Raw genomic sequence first — 18,574 nt, forward strand, 5'->3', positions numbered from 1 at the left:
TCTACAATGGAGAGCAAGTTTCACATACAATTTGTTCTTTTCCTTCTTTCTTAAAAAAAAGTTTAGGAATCAGTTAAAGGAAAGTAATTATTTTACTTTACCTGGTATAGCATTGTAGGATAAACTCTGGATTGCTAGCCAAAAGGTTGGCAGTTATAACCCATGAGTTGCTCCTCTGAAATGCTATACAGGATCTCTGTGAGTCAGAATCTACTCCATGGTATACAACAACAATAATTTGCACTAGTCAGACAATACTTTGTGCTCAGTATTTAGTTCTAAGGACCATTTTATGAATAATATTGATGAACTATAGTTGATCACTGAAGGGAAGAAAGAAGGAAAATGGTGGACCAAATAAAATGTTATGTTGTATAAAGAATGGCTGAAGGAAATAAAGGTATTCAAGTTTAGTAAGAGGAACCCCATAGGGACATGATTGCTGGCTTAGTGAAGGAGAAACTAGTCTCTTTTTCTCTGAGAATCAGAAATGGGATTAATGAGTATGAGTTAGAGAGAGTTCATGGAAACAGCTTTTGGCTCAATAAAAGGAAAATTTTTCCAATAATTAAAGCAGTTCAATGATGGAAAGGGCTATTTCATTAAATCGTGAGCCTATCACTGAATATATTCCAACTGTGGCCAGATAAGTGTCTGTCTGGGTTCTGAAAGGATGCTAACATTGGATGATAGCTTAGAATGGGTGACCTTTAAAGTGACTTCCAATTCCGATAGCCTGATTTCAGTGAGCATGAATGCCAAGGCCACTTATGACATGCCAGCCACTCTTTTTCTTCACTTGGCTCTGACACTGACCAGCTGTGTGACCTTCAGCTAAGAAATTAACTTTTATGTACCAGTTTCCTCATCCATAAAATGAAGAAATTGCATCTAATGACATCTAAATTGTTCCTTTAGCACATGTGTTTCCTTGAGCACCCTCAGATTGCCAGCACTTTTTTTTTCTAAGTCTGCCTCACAAGGAGACAACTTAAAGACTGAAAACCACTGTGGATACTGGAGGCCTTTGAACTAATGTCTCATTTTGCTTGTTAGCAGGAGAAAGGGTGATTGTCAACCTGGAATGTCTTTCCCATGAGATCTGTGGTGGGAAGTTGATCAAATGACTGATAATCTGGTTTCTCTCAAACACCTGTATGTGTAACTGAGTTCAGCAATGCCTTCGCAAACAACTAAGAAGAAATGAAGATCATATGACCATTGCAGTGTACTTTTATCTTTTACAAAGCAAATCTTTGTGCTCTGTTTCCTTAAAGATCTGGTGATTGCTGTTGAGTTTTGCTTATAATCATAAAGATAAATAGCAGCTTACTGTAGTTGCTAAATGCTATTGAGTCAGCTCCAACTCATAGCAACCTTGTATAGGGTTTCTGTAAAACAGCTGGTGGGTTTGAACTACTGGCCTTGCAGTTCAAACTGACCTTATGGTCAAGTGCTTATTCTACAGTACCACACTAGGACTATGTAGTAAATGTTCTAAAAGCTTTATATAAATTATATTATTCAGTAATTTTACAGGCTGAAAAGCTAAGGATGGATTAGTAAATTAGATCATTTCCCCACTGGAAGAGAGGAGTTAAAATCTGCCTTAATGGTAAAGAGTGTGAAATTCAAGTTCACATTTTTACACTTTTAGGCATCCCTGTGGATGTTCAGTTACTAGAATTTTCTTTGTGGTACATTTATTTACTAATAGTTCTCTCTTTTGCCTATGTTAAATGTTCTTTTCCTTTCTTTTCTCTTTTACTACTTCATCAAATTCTCGACATCGCATTTCTTAAAATATTTTGTTTTGTTTTCAAATGTGACCATTAGTAGAATATCATTTCCTTTGGTATGGATATGGAAGTTATGGACAGAATTTTAAATGTCCACTCTAGTTACTGAGGTCAGCAGGGGAAGAAATAAGTATATCTATGCTTCCTCTAAGGATCTGAAGAATTTAAAGCTTCATTCCCAAGATCGTGGGTCTGACCGTTTTCATTTCAGCCAAGTACAGTACCACATTCTCTTTCCTTAAGTTAGAAATGAACACAGCTGTTAAAAATGAGAATGCATGAGTCAGTCTTGAATCCCAACATGGTAATTAGAGTTTCCATCTCAGTTGATGAAGTCCCTCCCATTGTACTAAGCCCCATATCACAGCCCCTTGTGGGGAAATTTAATTTTTGTTTTCTAAACCTCTCAGATTAAATGCTAAATCAAGCCAAGAAAAATAACAAAGCAGACTATAATTCAATTGAAAAAGTTAATTCTTAAATCATGCTTGTTTTCTGACTTAAATTTTGCCTTTGACCAAATCTCTATGTTGATATTAGAAATGTTAATTACTGTTTCATTTTTTCAAAAGTTAGAGCTTCTAGGCCTCCTGTGAAAACAATTTGTTTGACTGGCCGTATAGGCAATCATAATTTTTCCCAAGTTCCCACGGACTGTTGTTGTTAAGTGCTGTGGAATTGGTATCAACTCATAGCAACCCTGTATATGGTTTCCAGGGAGTTGCTGGTGGGTTTGAGCTGCCGATCTTGCAGTTAACAGTACAGTGTTTATCCTACAGAGGCACCCAGGACTTCTGCTGATTATGACTCAGGAAGCCTATCCTACAAGCATCATCCACATCCTATTAACTGGTTATTACCCTTGACCAGATGGAATACATAGAAATCAAATTGACTACATTTGCAGAAAGAGACAATGGAAAAGCTCAATACCATCAGTGAAAACAAGGCCGGGGGCAGACTGTGGAATAGACCATCAATTGCTCATATGAAAATTCAAACTGAAGCTGAAGATAATGAAAACAAGTCTATGAGAGCCAAAATATGACTTTGAATATATCCCACCTGAATTTAGACATCATCTGAAGAACAGATTTGATACATTAAACACTAAAGATCGAAGACCAGAAGAGTTGTGGGATGACATCAAGAACATCATACATAAAGAAAACAAAAAGTCATTGAGAAGACAAGAAAGAAGGAAAAGGTCAAAATGGACGTCAGAAGAGATGCTGAAACTTGCTCTCCAGCGTAGACATGCTAAAGCAAATGGAAGAAATGAAGCGGTCCAAGAGCTGAACAGAAAATTTCAAAGTTCAGCTCGAGAAGATAAAGCCAAATATTATGACAAAATGTGCAAAGATCTGGAATCAGAAAACCAAAAAGGAAGAACACGCTCAGCATTTCTCAAGCTGGGGCAACTGAAGAAAAAATTCAAGCCTCAACTTTCATTATTGAAAGATTCTCTGGGCAAATTATTGAATGATGCAGAAAGCATCAAGCAAAGATGGAAGGAATACACAGAGTCACTGTACCAAAAGGAAATGGTTACTGTTCAACCATTTCAGGAGGAAGCAGATGATCAAGAGCCAATGATAATAAAGGAGGAAGTCCAAGGTGCATTGAAGGAATTGGAAAAGAACAAGGCACCAGGAATTGATAGAATAAAAATTGAAATCTTTCAAGAAAGTGAGGCGGCACAGGAGGCACTCAATCGTCTCTGCCAAGAAATTTGGAAAACAACTATCTGGCCGACTGATTGGAAGAGATCCATATTTGTGCCCATTTCAAAGAGAGGTGACTCAACGGAATGCAGAAATCATTGGACGATTTCTTTGATATCACATACGAGTAAAGTTTTGCTGAAGGTAATACAGAAACGGCTACAATCATACATTGACAGAGAACTTCCAGAGGTTCATGCCGGATTCAGAAGGGGCCATGGAATGAGGGATATCATTGTTGATGTCCGATGGATCTTGGCTGAAAGCAAAGCATATCAGAAAGATGTTTACCTGTGCTTTATTGACTACAGAAAGGCTTTTGATTGTGTGGATCATGACAAGCTATGGACAACATTGCCAAGTATGAGTATTCCTGAACACTTAATTGTGGACCAAGAGGCAGTTGTCCAAACAGAACATGGGAACAATGGTTTAAAATTTAAAAAGGTGTTCAACAGGGTTGTATTCTTTCACCAAATTTATTGAACCTGTATGCTGAGGAAATTACCTGAGAAGCTGGGTTGTATGAAGAAAAATGAGGCATCAGGATTGGAGGAAAACTCATTAACAACCTATGATCTGCAGATGATACAACCTTGCTTGGTAAAAGTAAAGAGGATTTAAAACATTTACTGATAAAGATCAAAGAGCACAGCCTTCAGTATGGATTATATCCCAATATAAAGAGAAAAAAAAATCCTCACCACTGGACCAATAAACAACATTCTTATCAATGGAGAAAAAATTGAAGTTGCCAAGGACTTCATTCTTCTTGGGTCAACTATCAACACTCATGGAAGCAGCAGTCAAGAAATCAAATGACGTATTGCATTAGGTGAATCTGCTGCACAAGACCTTTTTAAAGTGTTGAAGAGCAAAGATGTCAGCTTGAGGACTAAGGTGCACCTGACCCAAGCCATGGTATTTTCAATAACCTCATATGCATGTGAAAGCTGGACAGTGAATAAGGAAGACCATAGAAGACTTGAAGCTTTTGAGCTATGGTGTTGGAGGAGAATATTGCAAGTGCCATGGGCTGCCAAAAGAACCAATAGATCTGTTTTGAAAGAAGTGCAGCCAGAGTACTCCTTGGAGGCCAGAATGGCCAAACTTCATCTCTCATACTTCGGACATATTGTCAGGAGGAAGCAGTCGCTGGAGAAGGATATCATGTTTGGTAAGGTGGAGGGTCAGACAAAAAGAGGAGGAACCCCCAATGAGTTGGATTGGCCAAGTGGCAGCATCGATGGACTCAAGCGTGGCAACAGTAGTGAGGCTGGCCCAGGATCAGGCAGTGTTTCATTCTGCTGTGCATAAGGTTGCTATGGGTCGGTTCCGACTCAATGGCACCTAACAACAACAGCAACAACAACAACTGTTTATAAACCCATTGCTGTCAAGTTGATTCTGACTCATAGTGACCCTATATGGAGTTTGCAAGGCTGTAAAGTTTACAAGTCTATAAATGTTTACAGGACTCCTGGTATGGTGCTGTAGGATAAGCACTGGACTGCTAACCTTGAGGTCAGTAGTTCATACTCACCAACTGCTTCTCGGAAACCCTATACAGGATCTTTATGAGTTGGAACTGACTCAACAGCACTTAACAACAACAAATGTTTTACAGAAGCAGAAAGCCCCTTACTTCTCCCTTTGAGTGGCTGGTGGATTTCATCTGTGGACCTTGTGGTTAGCAGTGCAATGCTGATCCTTTAGTGCCACATAGCAGGGTATTTGTGACTGAATGATTAGAATTCTTGTCCTGCTGTGGTGCTGTGGGTTAATGCGTCAGACTGCAAAGTCATTTGAACTGCAAAGTCAGTGGTTCAAGCTCACCAGCTGCTCCTTGGAAACCCTATACAGAGTCACTGTGGGTCGGAATTGACTCGACGGCACTTAACAACAACAACAACAATGCTGCAGACACAGATTTTTATTCCTGTTCAGTATGCTTCATGTGTGACCACCACCCATCTACCAGTGGAAGTTGGCATGTTTTGCTATGATAGTGAACAGATTTCAGTGGCACTTCTAGACTCTGAGCAGAATAGGAAGAAAAGCCTGGTAATCTACTTCTGAGAATCAGCCAGGGAAATAAACCCCTAAGAATCACAACCAATCTATCTGCAGTTCATCATGAAGATGGCACAGAACTGGATAACATTTCATTCCATTGTGCACGAGCTGACTAAGAATCAGGGACGACTTTGTGACAGCTAAAGACAGCTCTTCATAGCAGATTGAGCCTCTTTTAAAAAGAGTTCTGCTCCATTTACCATATCAACCTTTCAGTCCTTGACTGTGCTGCCAGAGAATCAGCTGCCTTCAATGTACCACTCTACTATTGTCCAATGTATGCAGATCATAAGGAGCCCAGATGGTGGGATGGGTAAGTGTTTGGCTGCTAACGGAGAGGTTGGCGATTTGATTCCACCAGCCACTCCACAGGAGAAAAGACCTGGTTATTTTCTCCTATAAAGGAGAAACCCTGAGGCAGTCCTACTTTTCACAGAGTGTCACTATGAATTGGATAGGACTCTGCAGTACCCCACAACATACCATCGTATGCTATTGGTAATCCAACTTTGTGTCCTTTAGGGAGAGAGGAGGGGCTGGCAATTCCACCCTTACACTCACTATCCATGTGATTTCCCTTTCTAAGGTTTTCTTTCTTTATTGTTAGATTAGATAATTTCTCAAGTTCCTCCCTCTCCTCTAAGTGTTCTGTCGTGCTGTGGTCACTGGGTGCTCTTAGAGCTATTTCTCTGTGTTAGAAATCTGTACGCATTGTATGTATGGTATGATTTGTGAAATTTGGGGAAGGCCACTCAGCTTCAGCTCCCCAACTGTGCCTAAAACCCTGCAAACAGTATATTACTCCCTTGTGATAAAATGTCATCTCTCCCACATGACACCTTTTAAAATCCAATGTGTTTGGAAAGGTGCACCCATAATCCTGGTAGTGAGACTATAGTGTGGTGGTTCAAGTAACAGGCTCTGAAGTTAGCCTGACTGACTACCCAGCCTAGTTTATGACTTCCAAGCTGTATGACTTCAGGCAATTCACTCATCTTTCTGTGCTTTGGCCTTGGAGTCTATAAATTAGAGATGATTGTAATACTTCAGAAATTATTGTGTGGTTTCGTGCTCAGAACAGTATCGTACTGTGTTGTTGTTATATGCCACTGAGTCAATTCTAACTCACATAAACCCTATAGAGCACAGTAGAACTGGCCCATAAGATTTCTTTATGTAACCTTTATGGGAGCAGATCACCAAGTCTTTTCTCCTATGGAGCTGTTGGTGGTTTTGAACCACTCACCTTTCATTTAGCAGCCAAGCGCTTAACTATTGTGTCACCAGGGTTCCTTCAGCCTAAAATATATGTTTGCTATTTCTGTCAGTAATTTCCCTGTTAAGAAAAATTAATATATTATGATGATGTCTTTTTGAAGGAGAGATGATATCAGGCCACAAAGAAATGGGAGTTTTGTTTGGGAAACTGGCAAGGGATGATCTTGATACACAGGACAATAGCAATGATACCTTGATGAGTGTGGGCTTATGGTTGGGAACCCTTTGTGCCTAGGGGTTGATATTTATAAGAAACAAAAAATGGATGGACCTGTTTCTCATCCTAATTAGCATACCTAGTAACTAGTTAGTCATGCTGTTGTCAACTGCTTGTGGTCAAGTCGGGTCTGACTCATAGTGACCCTGTATAGGGTTTCTGAAGAGCAGCTGGTAGGTTTGAACTGCTGACCTTGTGGTTCACAGTCCAGTGCTGATCCTACAGTGCCACACCAGGAGTCTTAAGTCACTTGATAAACCCCTCCCCTCCAAATCCATTGCCATTGAGTCTATTCTGATTCATAGAGACCCTATAAGTCAAAATAGAACGACACCATAGTGTTTCCATAATCTTTATGGAAGCAGACTGCCACATTTTTCTGTCCCCAAGCAGCTAGTAGGTTCGAACTAGTGACCTTTTGGTTAGCAGTTGAACACTAAACCACTGTGCTATCAGGGCTCCTTAGTAATGTGATGCACAGCTGGAAAAGAACTTTGAATTCAGTACTTGCTTAAAATTTTTTGTATCTCATAATTTTATCCCTTGTAATATTCTAGCAATGCTAGGTCTCTGAACCACTACATTAGAAAAACCATGTATACATGTAAAATAAAGTTTTTTTTTTTTGCTTCATGTCCTTGTCACTTTCCTTTAGATTACATGAAGCAGACGACTTATGAAGCCCATGCCTTCTTAGAAGCTGTGCAATTCTTCCGGCAGGAGAAAGGTCATTATGGCTCATGGGAAATGATCACTGGGAATGAAGTCCAGGTAAGAAGGGCTCAGGCTGGGGGTCTTCTATTTATCCTGGTGGCAGGAGATGAGTCATTTCAACAGTCAAATTGAAAAAGTTGCCACAATGGAGGATGGAATATCAAAGGCCACTTTTTTTCTTATCCTCTAGAAACATTTGGTTACCCACTCTAAATCTCCAGACCAGGCACGAAATAAGACAGCCAGAAACACTTAAACTATAATGGGGAGAAGTGCGTGAAGGTTTTTTTTTTTAAATAGGATAGTCTTTTCCAATAATTCCATGCTTCCAGCGGAAGTGCAATGTGAGCATGTGGGTGTGGGGCCGAGTGCATTAGGGCTTTAGGGATCAGCAGACTTAGATTTAAATCCTAGAAGTTATTCCACCTATCTCAGGTTCCTCCTCTGAGGGGAAAATGAGAGTAATTATGTTTACCTTTCAGGGTTCTAAGAATTAAATTAAATGTTGTTGGGAAAATATTTAGCACACAGTTGGAAGTCTTTATCAAATGCTGTATAAATGAAGTTATGAATGGAAACAAATTTAAAAAGCATGGTGCAGTTTCCTAGACATTTCATTTACCTTTTATAGTTTTCTATGCTCTATAATCCATTCTGCAAGTGCAGTGGCTCTGTAGGATAAGTACTAGACTACAAACTGCAGTGTCACCAGTTCGAATCCACCAGCTGCTTCTGGAGAAAGAGGAGGCTTTCTGCTCCTGCAAAGTTTGGAAACGCTATAGAGGGTTGCTCTGAAATAGAACTGACTCGATAACACTTAACAACAACAAAATCAACATTGTCCATTCTAATTTCCCAGGATCCTGATGAATGGCAATCATGTGTCACAGCACCTTGGTCACAGTGACCTCAGAGAGTGTTACAAATCGCTGAAGTAAACTGTGTTTCATGGTGTGCCCCCACTGCCATATTGATACCAAGCACATGACCAATTCAGCCCAGGAGAGAGGCTAGATATGGACAGTATTTCATTAAAGGCACAGTGTTCTAGATGCTGCTCTGTTATTTCCCCCACATCTTCCAGAGTCCCTCTTTTGGGGTCTGTGAAATTTGTTATTAGGGAACAACATTTTGATGATGCCATACAACACCTCGCCTTTCTTTGGTTGTTAAACATTTAAAGCTGAAAACATTTTTCATGATGATGGGGCTATTTTTTTATTGTTTGCCATATGATACAAAATCTTTTGCTGCTTCTTGTTTTTCTTTTCTTGGTCGATTCTAAACTCATTTATTTGCCAATCTGAGGCTTATTCTTTTAACCAATTCTTATGATCTGGTAAAAGGGGCAGCTGAAGCCTATGACGCTGACTGGCCTGTCGTGTAAGCAAACGTATTTCAATGCTAAATGCTTTGTGTGATACTTTATTATGTTCAAATGCTAATTTTGTCTCTTTTTCTAGCAAATGTTATGGGCTATGTAGAGCAGTTGTTATTATTTCCATTTTGTAAATGATAAAACTGAATTTAAGTGAGTTTTTCAGTTTTATTAATTTAGCAGTTTATTGAGAACATACTAGACACCAAGTCCTATGCTGAGTACAATGACCCTAGAGTTGGACAGGACAGATGGCCATGCCCTGTGCAGTTTGGAGTCCCAGGGCCCAGTGCTAAGCGGAATGATGGCTTCTGACTCTTGTTGCAGTGAAAGATCAATACCATCCTTGCGAATATACTGGGCTACACATTTACATTTACCTAGCTTCTTGCATTCAGCTATTCCACCCGCTTGCGTTTTTTTCTTTCCCCTGAAATCTCATGTCTTCTCACATTCTTTCACAATGCTGTTAGAATCAGGTACTTAGTATATCTTGTTTTAGTTGTTGTTAAGCGTTGTCGAGTTGGTTTCTACTCATAGCAACCTGTATAGGGTTTCTGAGAAGCAGCTGGTGAGCTTGAACTGCTCACCTTTTGGTTCAAACCAACCTTGCAGTCCAGCACATTAACCCCACAGCACCATACCAGGTTAGTGGGTTTGATTTAGTATGTTGTGTTTTCTTTTGTCGGTTTCCTGCTTTTTGTTTTAGGCTGATGTGTGTTAAGTGCTCTAAGATACAAGAAAACAAAGTGTCACTTCCCCTGCCTTTGTAGAGAGGCAAAACGTACATCTAGAGGACAAGGCAACATTGTGTATATGTCTGCATATATGTAAATGTGTGTGTGTCTATATATAATGAAAACACTCTGGTGGCACAGATGGTTAAGTGCTCAGCTGCTGACCCAGAGATTACTGGCTTGCACACACTCAGCAGCTCCCTGGGAGAAACACCTGGCAATCTGCTTCGTAAGGATTAAAAAGAAGAAGACAAACAGAATCCCACTCTCTTCTAATCGACTGTGCCTCATAGCAACCCTGTCATACAGAGTGGAACGCCCCTAGAGGGTTTCCAAGTTTGCAAATCTTTATGGAAGCAAATCTTTCTCCCTCGGAGGAGCTGGTGGGTTCAAACAACTGACCTTTTGGTTAGTAGGCAGGTGCTTTCACCACTGTACCACCAGGGTTCCTGAGGGACTGTAAGGAGTACAGCCTAGTAAACAATGTGGGGTAGTTCTACTCTGTCACTTGAGGTTGTTATGAGTTGAAATTAATTCAGTAGCATTAAACAACCCATGACCTACATATCTGGGTATCATAAAGCATTCATGTGCAGAAGTCATAGCAGGAAGCCACTTACCAGGATGAGCCCATGCGTGTCATAGAAAACCGTGCTCCACAGGATTTTCAATGGCTGATCTTTAGGCGTTTCTTCCAAGGTCCCCCTTTGTAGACTCAAGCGTTTAACCTTTCAGTTAGCAGCCACATGTGGTAACCATTTGTACCTCTGAGAGGCTGAAGTAGTCATCTGTTGTTGTTGTTAAGTGCCTTCGAGTCGGTTCCGAGTCATAGTTACTTTGGGTTTCCACAGCTGTCCATCTTTCCGGGAGCAAAATGCCTCTCTCTCTGCCATGGAGACACTGGTGGGTTTGAACTGTGTACCTTGTGGTTCACAGTCCAGTGCTTATCTTAAGTACATAGGGCACCACTTCCTTTTTATTTATTATTTTAGAGATTCCTTTATTAAGTCTCAAGCAGGACAAAGACAAGATAAAGACAGAGGCAAATCATCAGGATGAGGGAAGACCATCACATTAATCCATATTGGTATCTATAGGATTCACAGTCACTTGGCAAATCTTTGTTGTTGTTGTTAGATGCCCTGAGTCAGTTCTGACTCACAGCACCTTTATACACAACAGAATGAAACCCTGCCTGGTCCTGCTCATTCCTCACAGTTATGTTTGAGTCCGTTGTTGCTGTCACTGTGCCAGTCCATCTCGTCGGGAGTCTTCCTCTTTTTTGTTAACCTTTACTGAGCATGATGTCCTTTTCCAGGGACTGTTCTCTCCTGACAGCATGTTCAAAGAACAAGAGACAGTCTTGCCATCCTGGCTTCTAAAAAGCATTCTGGCCATACTCATTCCAAGATAGATTAATTTGTTCTTCTGGCAGTCCATGGTACTTTCAATATTCTTTGCCAACACTATGATCCAAATGCATCAGTTCTTCTGTGATCTTCCTTATTCATTTTCCAAGTTTCAAATTGATGTGAGGTGATTGAAAATACCATGGCTTGTGTCAGGCACACCTTAGTCCTAAAAGTGACATCTTTGCTTTAAAGATGTCAGCAGATTTGGCTAATGCAGTATGCCATTGATTTCTTTTTCTTTTTTTTACTTTTGTGTGAATTGAGTGAATGTTTACAGACAGGATCATCAGTTTCACACTCAACAAACAATACACTTTGTTTCATCTCAATGATTGCAACCCCTTCCCCTCCCCCCCCCAACAGCAGTCATCTGCTTCCTCCCTGTGGCTCTTACTTCCCTTCCACCCACTTTCCCATCCCTTCTTGCCATTGTCCTTAGGTACATGTTCCCCCTTTGATTTAGAATGATTGACTGTTCCATCATTCATAGTGAGCATACCTTACTAGTGGTGGTGTTCCTCCTCTATACCTATCTACTGTTTGGCTGAAAGAGGGTTGTTCCTTTCCAGACCTGAAGGGTGGTCAAGGAACCAGTGTCAGGTTCCTCCAGTCTCTTTCTGACCAGTAAGCCCTGTTTGTTTGTTTTTAAAATCATTTTTAGATTTTTTCCCACACATTATGTTGCTCTATCCAGGATCTTTTAATGTGATCCCATTCAGGACAGTTGGTAGTGGTAGCTGGGCACCATCTAGTTCTACTGGTCTCAGGGTTGTGGAGACTGATGTTCACATGTTCAATTAGTCCATTGAACTAATGCCTCTTTAGTTCTCATCACTCTGCTTTCTTCTGCACATGGAAAGACCAATAACTGCACCTCAGATAGCCTCTCAGGAGCTTTTAATATCCCAGACACTACTCACCAAAGTGGAGTCCTAGTGTGGCTCTTTGTGTTAATGCACTGGACTGCAAAGTCAGCTTGAACCACAAGGTCAGCTGTTCAAGCTCACCAGCTCCTTGGAAACCCTATATAGGGTCACTATGGGTCGGAACTGACTCAACAGCACTTAACAGCAACAGCAATTCACCAAAGTAGGTTGTAGAACATTATCTTTGTGTACTACGTTGTGCCAGTTGGCCATGGTGTCTCTTGAGACTATGGCCTGAGCCCCGACACCCAGCAACTCATTGCCGTAAGATGTTTGATAATATCTCATTTTCATCATTTTGCCTGCTGTATGTACAACCACGTTCATAGTGGTGTTTGCAGGAAAGGTATTCATGTACCAATTTCCTCTTTCACACTTAAATTGATGCATTTGAATCATGGTGCTAGCAAAGAATATATACATACATATACACATCTATATATATATATATATACATAAAACATATATGCACATATATATACATACTTAACAGCAACAAGTTTCCTTCCCATAATCATTCAGTATGTATCACAGAGCCACTGTACTCTTGAACTAGTCATATTGTTGTTGTTGTTAAGTGCTGTCAAGTTGGTTCCGGCTCGTACCAACACTGTATAGTGTTTCCAAGGAGTGACTGGTGAATTTGAACTGTCAGTCTTGTGGTTCAACCCACACACAGTACCACACCAGGACTCCATAGTATGGTGTTAATTTTGTAGTGCCAAAAATACCCTATGTGGCCAAAAAGAAATCAAACCACAAATAAATGAAAAACATAGAAAGAGAAATCAGTAAAAGCTGGAGTTATTAAATGATCCAGTAAGAAGTTTAGTTCCCCCAGGAATTTGAGTATCTGGTGAAATCACAGACTCATAAAATGTGGCTGCTAGGAGAAATTTTAGTATTATTTATCCAACACCCTCCAGATGAGAGAAAGATGCTCAGATTGGCTAAAAGACTTAGCTGAAATCACAAATCCTGCGGCAGACAAGTCAGGCTATCCTTGGAGAAGCTGGTATAAGGAAATGGCGTCCAAAGCATTCCTGTGTAGGGCCTGGCAAGGTTAAAGGCTCCCCATAATCTCTAATAAGATTGCTGAATAAGAAAGCAGGTTATCCTAAGGCTCATTCACAGAAGAAAGAGGTCAGGGGTCTAAAGAAGCCACCAACTAGTTACAGAAAGTGGCAGCACACTGCTGAGTTTGAGAATATGGCATCTTTTGTTTAAAGCCCTGGGTGTATTTGCATTTTTTCTTCACATCTGCTAAAAACTAATAATGCTCTCCTAGCCCTGTATCCCTCCGGGCCTGAGTTCAAAAGACTTTGGTCTTGTAACATTATTATCTTCATAGTACTGACTCACACAGCAAGTATGGCATGCCCTCATGACAATGGTTATTGTAGGCAAGTTTCCAGGAATAGCAAATATCTTAGAATAACTTGTGCAAAGACTATTAAGGTGAAAATATTTGCATACCAGTAAAAAATAGCATTGCATTTTCTACTTGTCAATATAAATATATCAAATGAGATTATGAAGGACAGTACTGTGCACTTATCTGGAATATTTATGACTTATCTTTAAATTAGCCAGATGGGCCATGAGAACAACTCAGCATTCCCACAAAACAGAATGGCCTCTAGATAAGAAAACTATGTACAATTTTTTTTAGGTCTTGTCTACACCTTTTGGAGTTAACTTTTGTCAAATGTCTTTGACTATGGTCCCTTTAAATGAATTCTTTCCCCCATGACCACTCAGCAACACAAAGGATTGCGCCCCCACCCCCACCCCACCCCCACGTCCAGTAGCCTGGGGAAACAGCTTCAATATCAGACAGGCAGTTATGTAGCAAGGCCTGCAAGGGGTGAAATTGGGTATGTTGGTTTCAATCAACCTGGTGATATGTTGGGATACTTGTATGTGTGGTAAAATTTAAAAGTCACCATGTCCCAGCTGTTAAATTGAAGCCCATCTCCTTTTGTGTGTTTTTTTTTTTTTTAAAGCAAAAGTGATACTAAGTAGATCCGATTTTGAGGGGAGGAGGTTAAGGTGCCCCTTCATTAGATTTGGGGCTCTACTGTGGAAAGAAGACCTTCTTAAAGTGTTGAAGAGCAAAGATGTCAGCTTGAGGACTAAGGTGCACCTGACCCAAGCCTTGGTATTTTCAATACCCTCATATGCATGCAAAAGCTGGATATGAGTAAATATGAGTGAATAAGGAAGACCGTAGAAGAAGTGATGCTTTTGAGCTATCGTGTTGGAGGAGAATATTGAAAGTGCCATGGGCTGCCAAAAGAACCAATAGATCCGTTTTGGAAGAAGTTCAGTCACAGTGCTCCTTGGAGGCCAAGATGGCTAGACTTTGTCTCTCATACTTCAGACATATTGTCAGGAGGGACCAGTCACTGGAGAAGTATATCATGTTTGGTAAGGTGGAGGGTCAGAGAAATAGAGGAAGGACCCCCAAAGAGATGGATTGGCCAAGTGGCAGCATCGATGGACTCAAGCGTGGCAACAGTAGTGAGGTTGGCCCCTGACTGAGCAGTGTTTTGTTCTGCTGTGCATAGGGTCGTTATGAGTTGGTACCAATTCGATGACACCTAACAACAACAACAATTGTGGAAAGGTGACCAAGATGGGGGACTTCAGAGCAGGCAGGTAAGAGGAAGCTTAGGGTCAGGGTTGGTAGAGCTGAAGGTGAGAGGAAGCTGACAGTTTTGGGATGCAGCCTAATTGGGCTTTAGCACCCAGAGGTTCTGCTTACAACCCACTCCTACCACTACCCACCCACCCCCCTTTTTTTCCTTTCCAGACATGTTTCCTTTTTAGTTCCCTAAGTGCTAAAATAGAATCAAATTTCTTGGAACATTGTCTGAGAAAGGCTGAATGAAAGAAAACTATAAGCTCACCATAATGGAAACTTTTTTGTGGGTTTTTTTTTTTTTTGCCTTTATATTAGCATTTTCATTTTTTCAAATCCCTCTCACATGTATGCTGAAGTGCAAACCAATCTCTGCAAAGCAATGAATTAGGACAGTTATGATTGTGGGAACACGGTGACTCTGTTGGATGAGCACTGGACTGTGAACCACCCTGCAGGAGGGAGTAGGTTAAGGCGTTTGCTCCCACAAAGATGAACAACCTTGGAAACCCAATACAGGGTCACTATAAGTCAGAACCAACTTGATGGCACTTAAACAACAACAAATTATGATTCTTGAGTTTTACAGTTTTCAGATAAAAATCGTGTTTTTCATTGATTCCAGTTCTGATTTAAGTCTCCTTACCCTTTCACTCACTCTCCCCAGGCCACATGTCATGTCGGTGGTTCTCGGGCAGATGCATTCCAACTAAAGCATTTATTCCACAGATCGGAATGAAGATCCCTGGATTATTAATGACCTGGTGTTTTTACGTGCTGTCAAGTTAGTTCCGAAACATAAGAGACCAAGTATAGGGTTTCCGAGGAGTGGCTGGTGAGTTTGAACCACTAACCTGGCGGTTCAAACTGACCTTGTGGTCCAACGCTTATCTCACAATGCCACACCAGGTCTCCATTAATGACCTACTTGAATCTAATTTTTGGACCTGCTGAATGGCATGAAGCTTGTGTGACAAGTTCCTCTAAAAGTCATCAGAAAATAGTTATCTAGCTCTTGACTATTCCTAGAGACTGGCTCCAAAAAAGAGAAAAACATACCTTTTGGTTTCACCTGCAAGGTTGGTTGTTCAAGCTCACTAGCCGCTCCTGGAAACCCTATACAGGGTTGCTATGAGTCGGAACCGACTTGATGGCACTTAACAACAATAACAACAACCTATGAATTGCCAGTACTGGTAGCAGTCCTGGTGTGAGCCATAAGAAAAGTACAGAACTGCTCCCCCAAAAGTTGACAGTTCAAACAACCAGCTACTCTTGGAAGCCCTATATAAGGTTGCTATGAGTCAGAACTAACTGGACAGCACACAACAGCAATGACAGTCTTGTCCCCATTATAATCTTTGTCACACCACATAGTCCCGAATTGCAGATGGCAGGAGCCACACTTGACTGCATTGACCCGAGCAGCCTTCTCTCTCAGGGACCCAGAGGCTCACTGGGACTGGGCAGCTGGTCCACCTCCACCCTGGGAGTGTTCCTGTTTCATTCAGCTGTAGCGTTACACCCTGCTGTCACTGAGCCGGGTTAAAGGCAACATCTAGTGACTTCATCAGTGTATCCACAAGTGTGAGATTGACTAGTGACCACAGAGAGAATTGTTTTTAATTCTGAAAGCTTAACTTGAATTTTTACAAGAAGTGAGAGGGAAGCAATCAATTATTTTAGAAAAACGTTCCTTAAATTCGCAGAACAGTCGTATCATGTTAATTCTCCACTTTTCTGCCTGCCTCCATCTCTAAAACTACTCGTGCCTTCTTATAAATCTTAGTTTGCAGCCTAAGATTGAAAGCTGAGCAGTGAGCCCCAAAAGGCTCACAATGAAAGTGAATTTGAATAGCAAGGCTGCTCCAATTGGAGGTCAGTGGGAGTCAGAAGGGGCCAGCACTGCCTGGTGCCCATGAGTGGATGCGTACAATACTGCTTGGATTTTTTTTTTTTTTTTTTTAAATCATTTCCATTGATACCAACAAAATTTGAGTGAAAAGAATTGGAAACAATTTTTTAAAACAATGGAAAACGTGTTACTGTTGTTGGTTGCTATTGGGTCACCTCTGACTCTTGGCGGCCTTGTATATAACAGAAGGAAACATTGCCCAACCCTGTACCATCTCCATAACTTTTCACATGTTATAGCTCACTGTTGTAGCCATTTTGTGTCAATCCATCTCCTTGAAGGTTTCCTTCTTTGTCACTGACCCTTCATTTACCAAAAATGGCGGTCTTCTCTGATGATTGGTTTCTTTTGATGACATGTCCAAAGTGAGCAAGATGAAGTCTCACTACCCTTGCTTTCCAAGGAGTGTTCTGATTGCATTTCTTCTAAGATTAGTACAACTTGAGATATCCTATATTCTGCTCAGCCCACACAATTACTCCTTTCTTTTTCCAAACTTCATAGAAGGTGGGAGGAGGTTCTCAGGAAACAGTAGGGACAAAGATCATGAAGACTCTTAGATTCCTAGGGAAACTAAGAGTCAGCCACTGAAGCCAAGCCTGACCTACTTCCCAATTTTGCTAAGGATGTCCTTACCCATAATTGTCCACAATGTAGTAGGTTCTTCTAGTTTGAATATGCAAAGTTTGAAGGTGAGGAATTTGATTTCTTTTTCTGATGGGAAACATGTATAATAAGCAGGCATTATTGTTCCTGGTGAATGTTTAAGAGCAATTAAGATTGTCTTAGCCAAGATGCCTGTGACCTCAGATTTCCAACCTAACAAACTCCATTTAACCTCAACAACCATGGATAACCTCGGATAGTGACAGCCACGGCACCTTTGGCCAGATGTTCTAATACAGTCTGACCCCACTGACTTGCCACTGTGGGGGCTCTCTTCCACTCTGCAGATCCTGAGTAACCTAGTGATGGAGGAGCTCCTGCCAACCCTCCAGACAGACCTTCTGCCTAAAATGAAGGGGAAGAAGAATGACAGGAAGAGGGCCTGGTTCGGAGTAAGTGATTATTTTGTCCTGCAACTGTTTTCCTCAAGTGAACATTCACTTCTCTTTATAAGGCAGCTTTTTTGTTGTTGTTTGTTTTTATTTTGTTTTTTAATAGTTCCTTCCTGGGTGGAAAACTGTCTATATTGAGCCTGTTCATTCTCACTTACATGAGGACTAATCCAAACAGACTTGAAGTTTGAAAGACAACATTAGAATGTGTGTGCAGTGTTGTTTATATTATGGTAGTCTGTGATGAAGCCTCATACCTCGACTTGACTTTGTGAGGCATTTTTACATAACAGAGCCTGATTTATATTGCAGCTCCTGGAGGAGGCCTACAACCTGGTTCAGCTTCAAGTCTCAGAAGGATTAAATGCCTTGAAGGAGGAATGCCGAAGTCTGACAAAGGGCCTGGAAGGAACTATCCGTTCAGACATGGATCAGATTGTGAACTCAAAGAACTTCTTAACTGGAAAGATCAAAGGTCAGTAGAGATAATCCATGCTCCTATTAATGAACTAAGATGTATATTTCAGCTGCTTACCTCAAGGACAGCAGTTCAAATCCATCAACTAACTACTCCTTGGGAACCCTATATAGGATTGTTATGGTTCAGAACCAACTTGGTAACACTTAACAACAACAACATATTTGGAGGATCCGCTGCAGACTTAGGATTAATTGTTTCAGAAACCCATCCAATCA

General features: G+C 40.9%; 1 protein-coding gene across 1 annotated transcript in view; it reads left to right on the forward strand.

Annotated features, from left to right (window-relative positions):
• Positions 1-18,574, forward strand: part of FAM129A (family with sequence similarity 129, member A) — a 229,096-nt gene that overhangs the window by 164,850 nt on the left and 45,672 nt on the right. Inside the window, exons 6-8 of the mRNA XM_006872523.1 lie at positions 7,750-7,865; positions 17,774-17,878; positions 18,191-18,353. Coding sequence (XP_006872585.1) covers positions 7,750-7,865; positions 17,774-17,878; positions 18,191-18,353 — 384 coding nt within the window. The remainder of the gene's footprint in view (positions 1-7,749; positions 7,866-17,773; positions 17,879-18,190; positions 18,354-18,574) is intronic.

This window comes from Chrysochloris asiatica, unplaced genomic scaffold, assembly GCF_000296735.1.
Source record: "Chrysochloris asiatica unplaced genomic scaffold, ChrAsi1.0 scaffold00203, whole genome shotgun sequence".
Classification (NCBI taxonomy): domain Eukaryota; kingdom Metazoa; phylum Chordata; class Mammalia; order Afrosoricida; family Chrysochloridae; genus Chrysochloris; species Chrysochloris asiatica.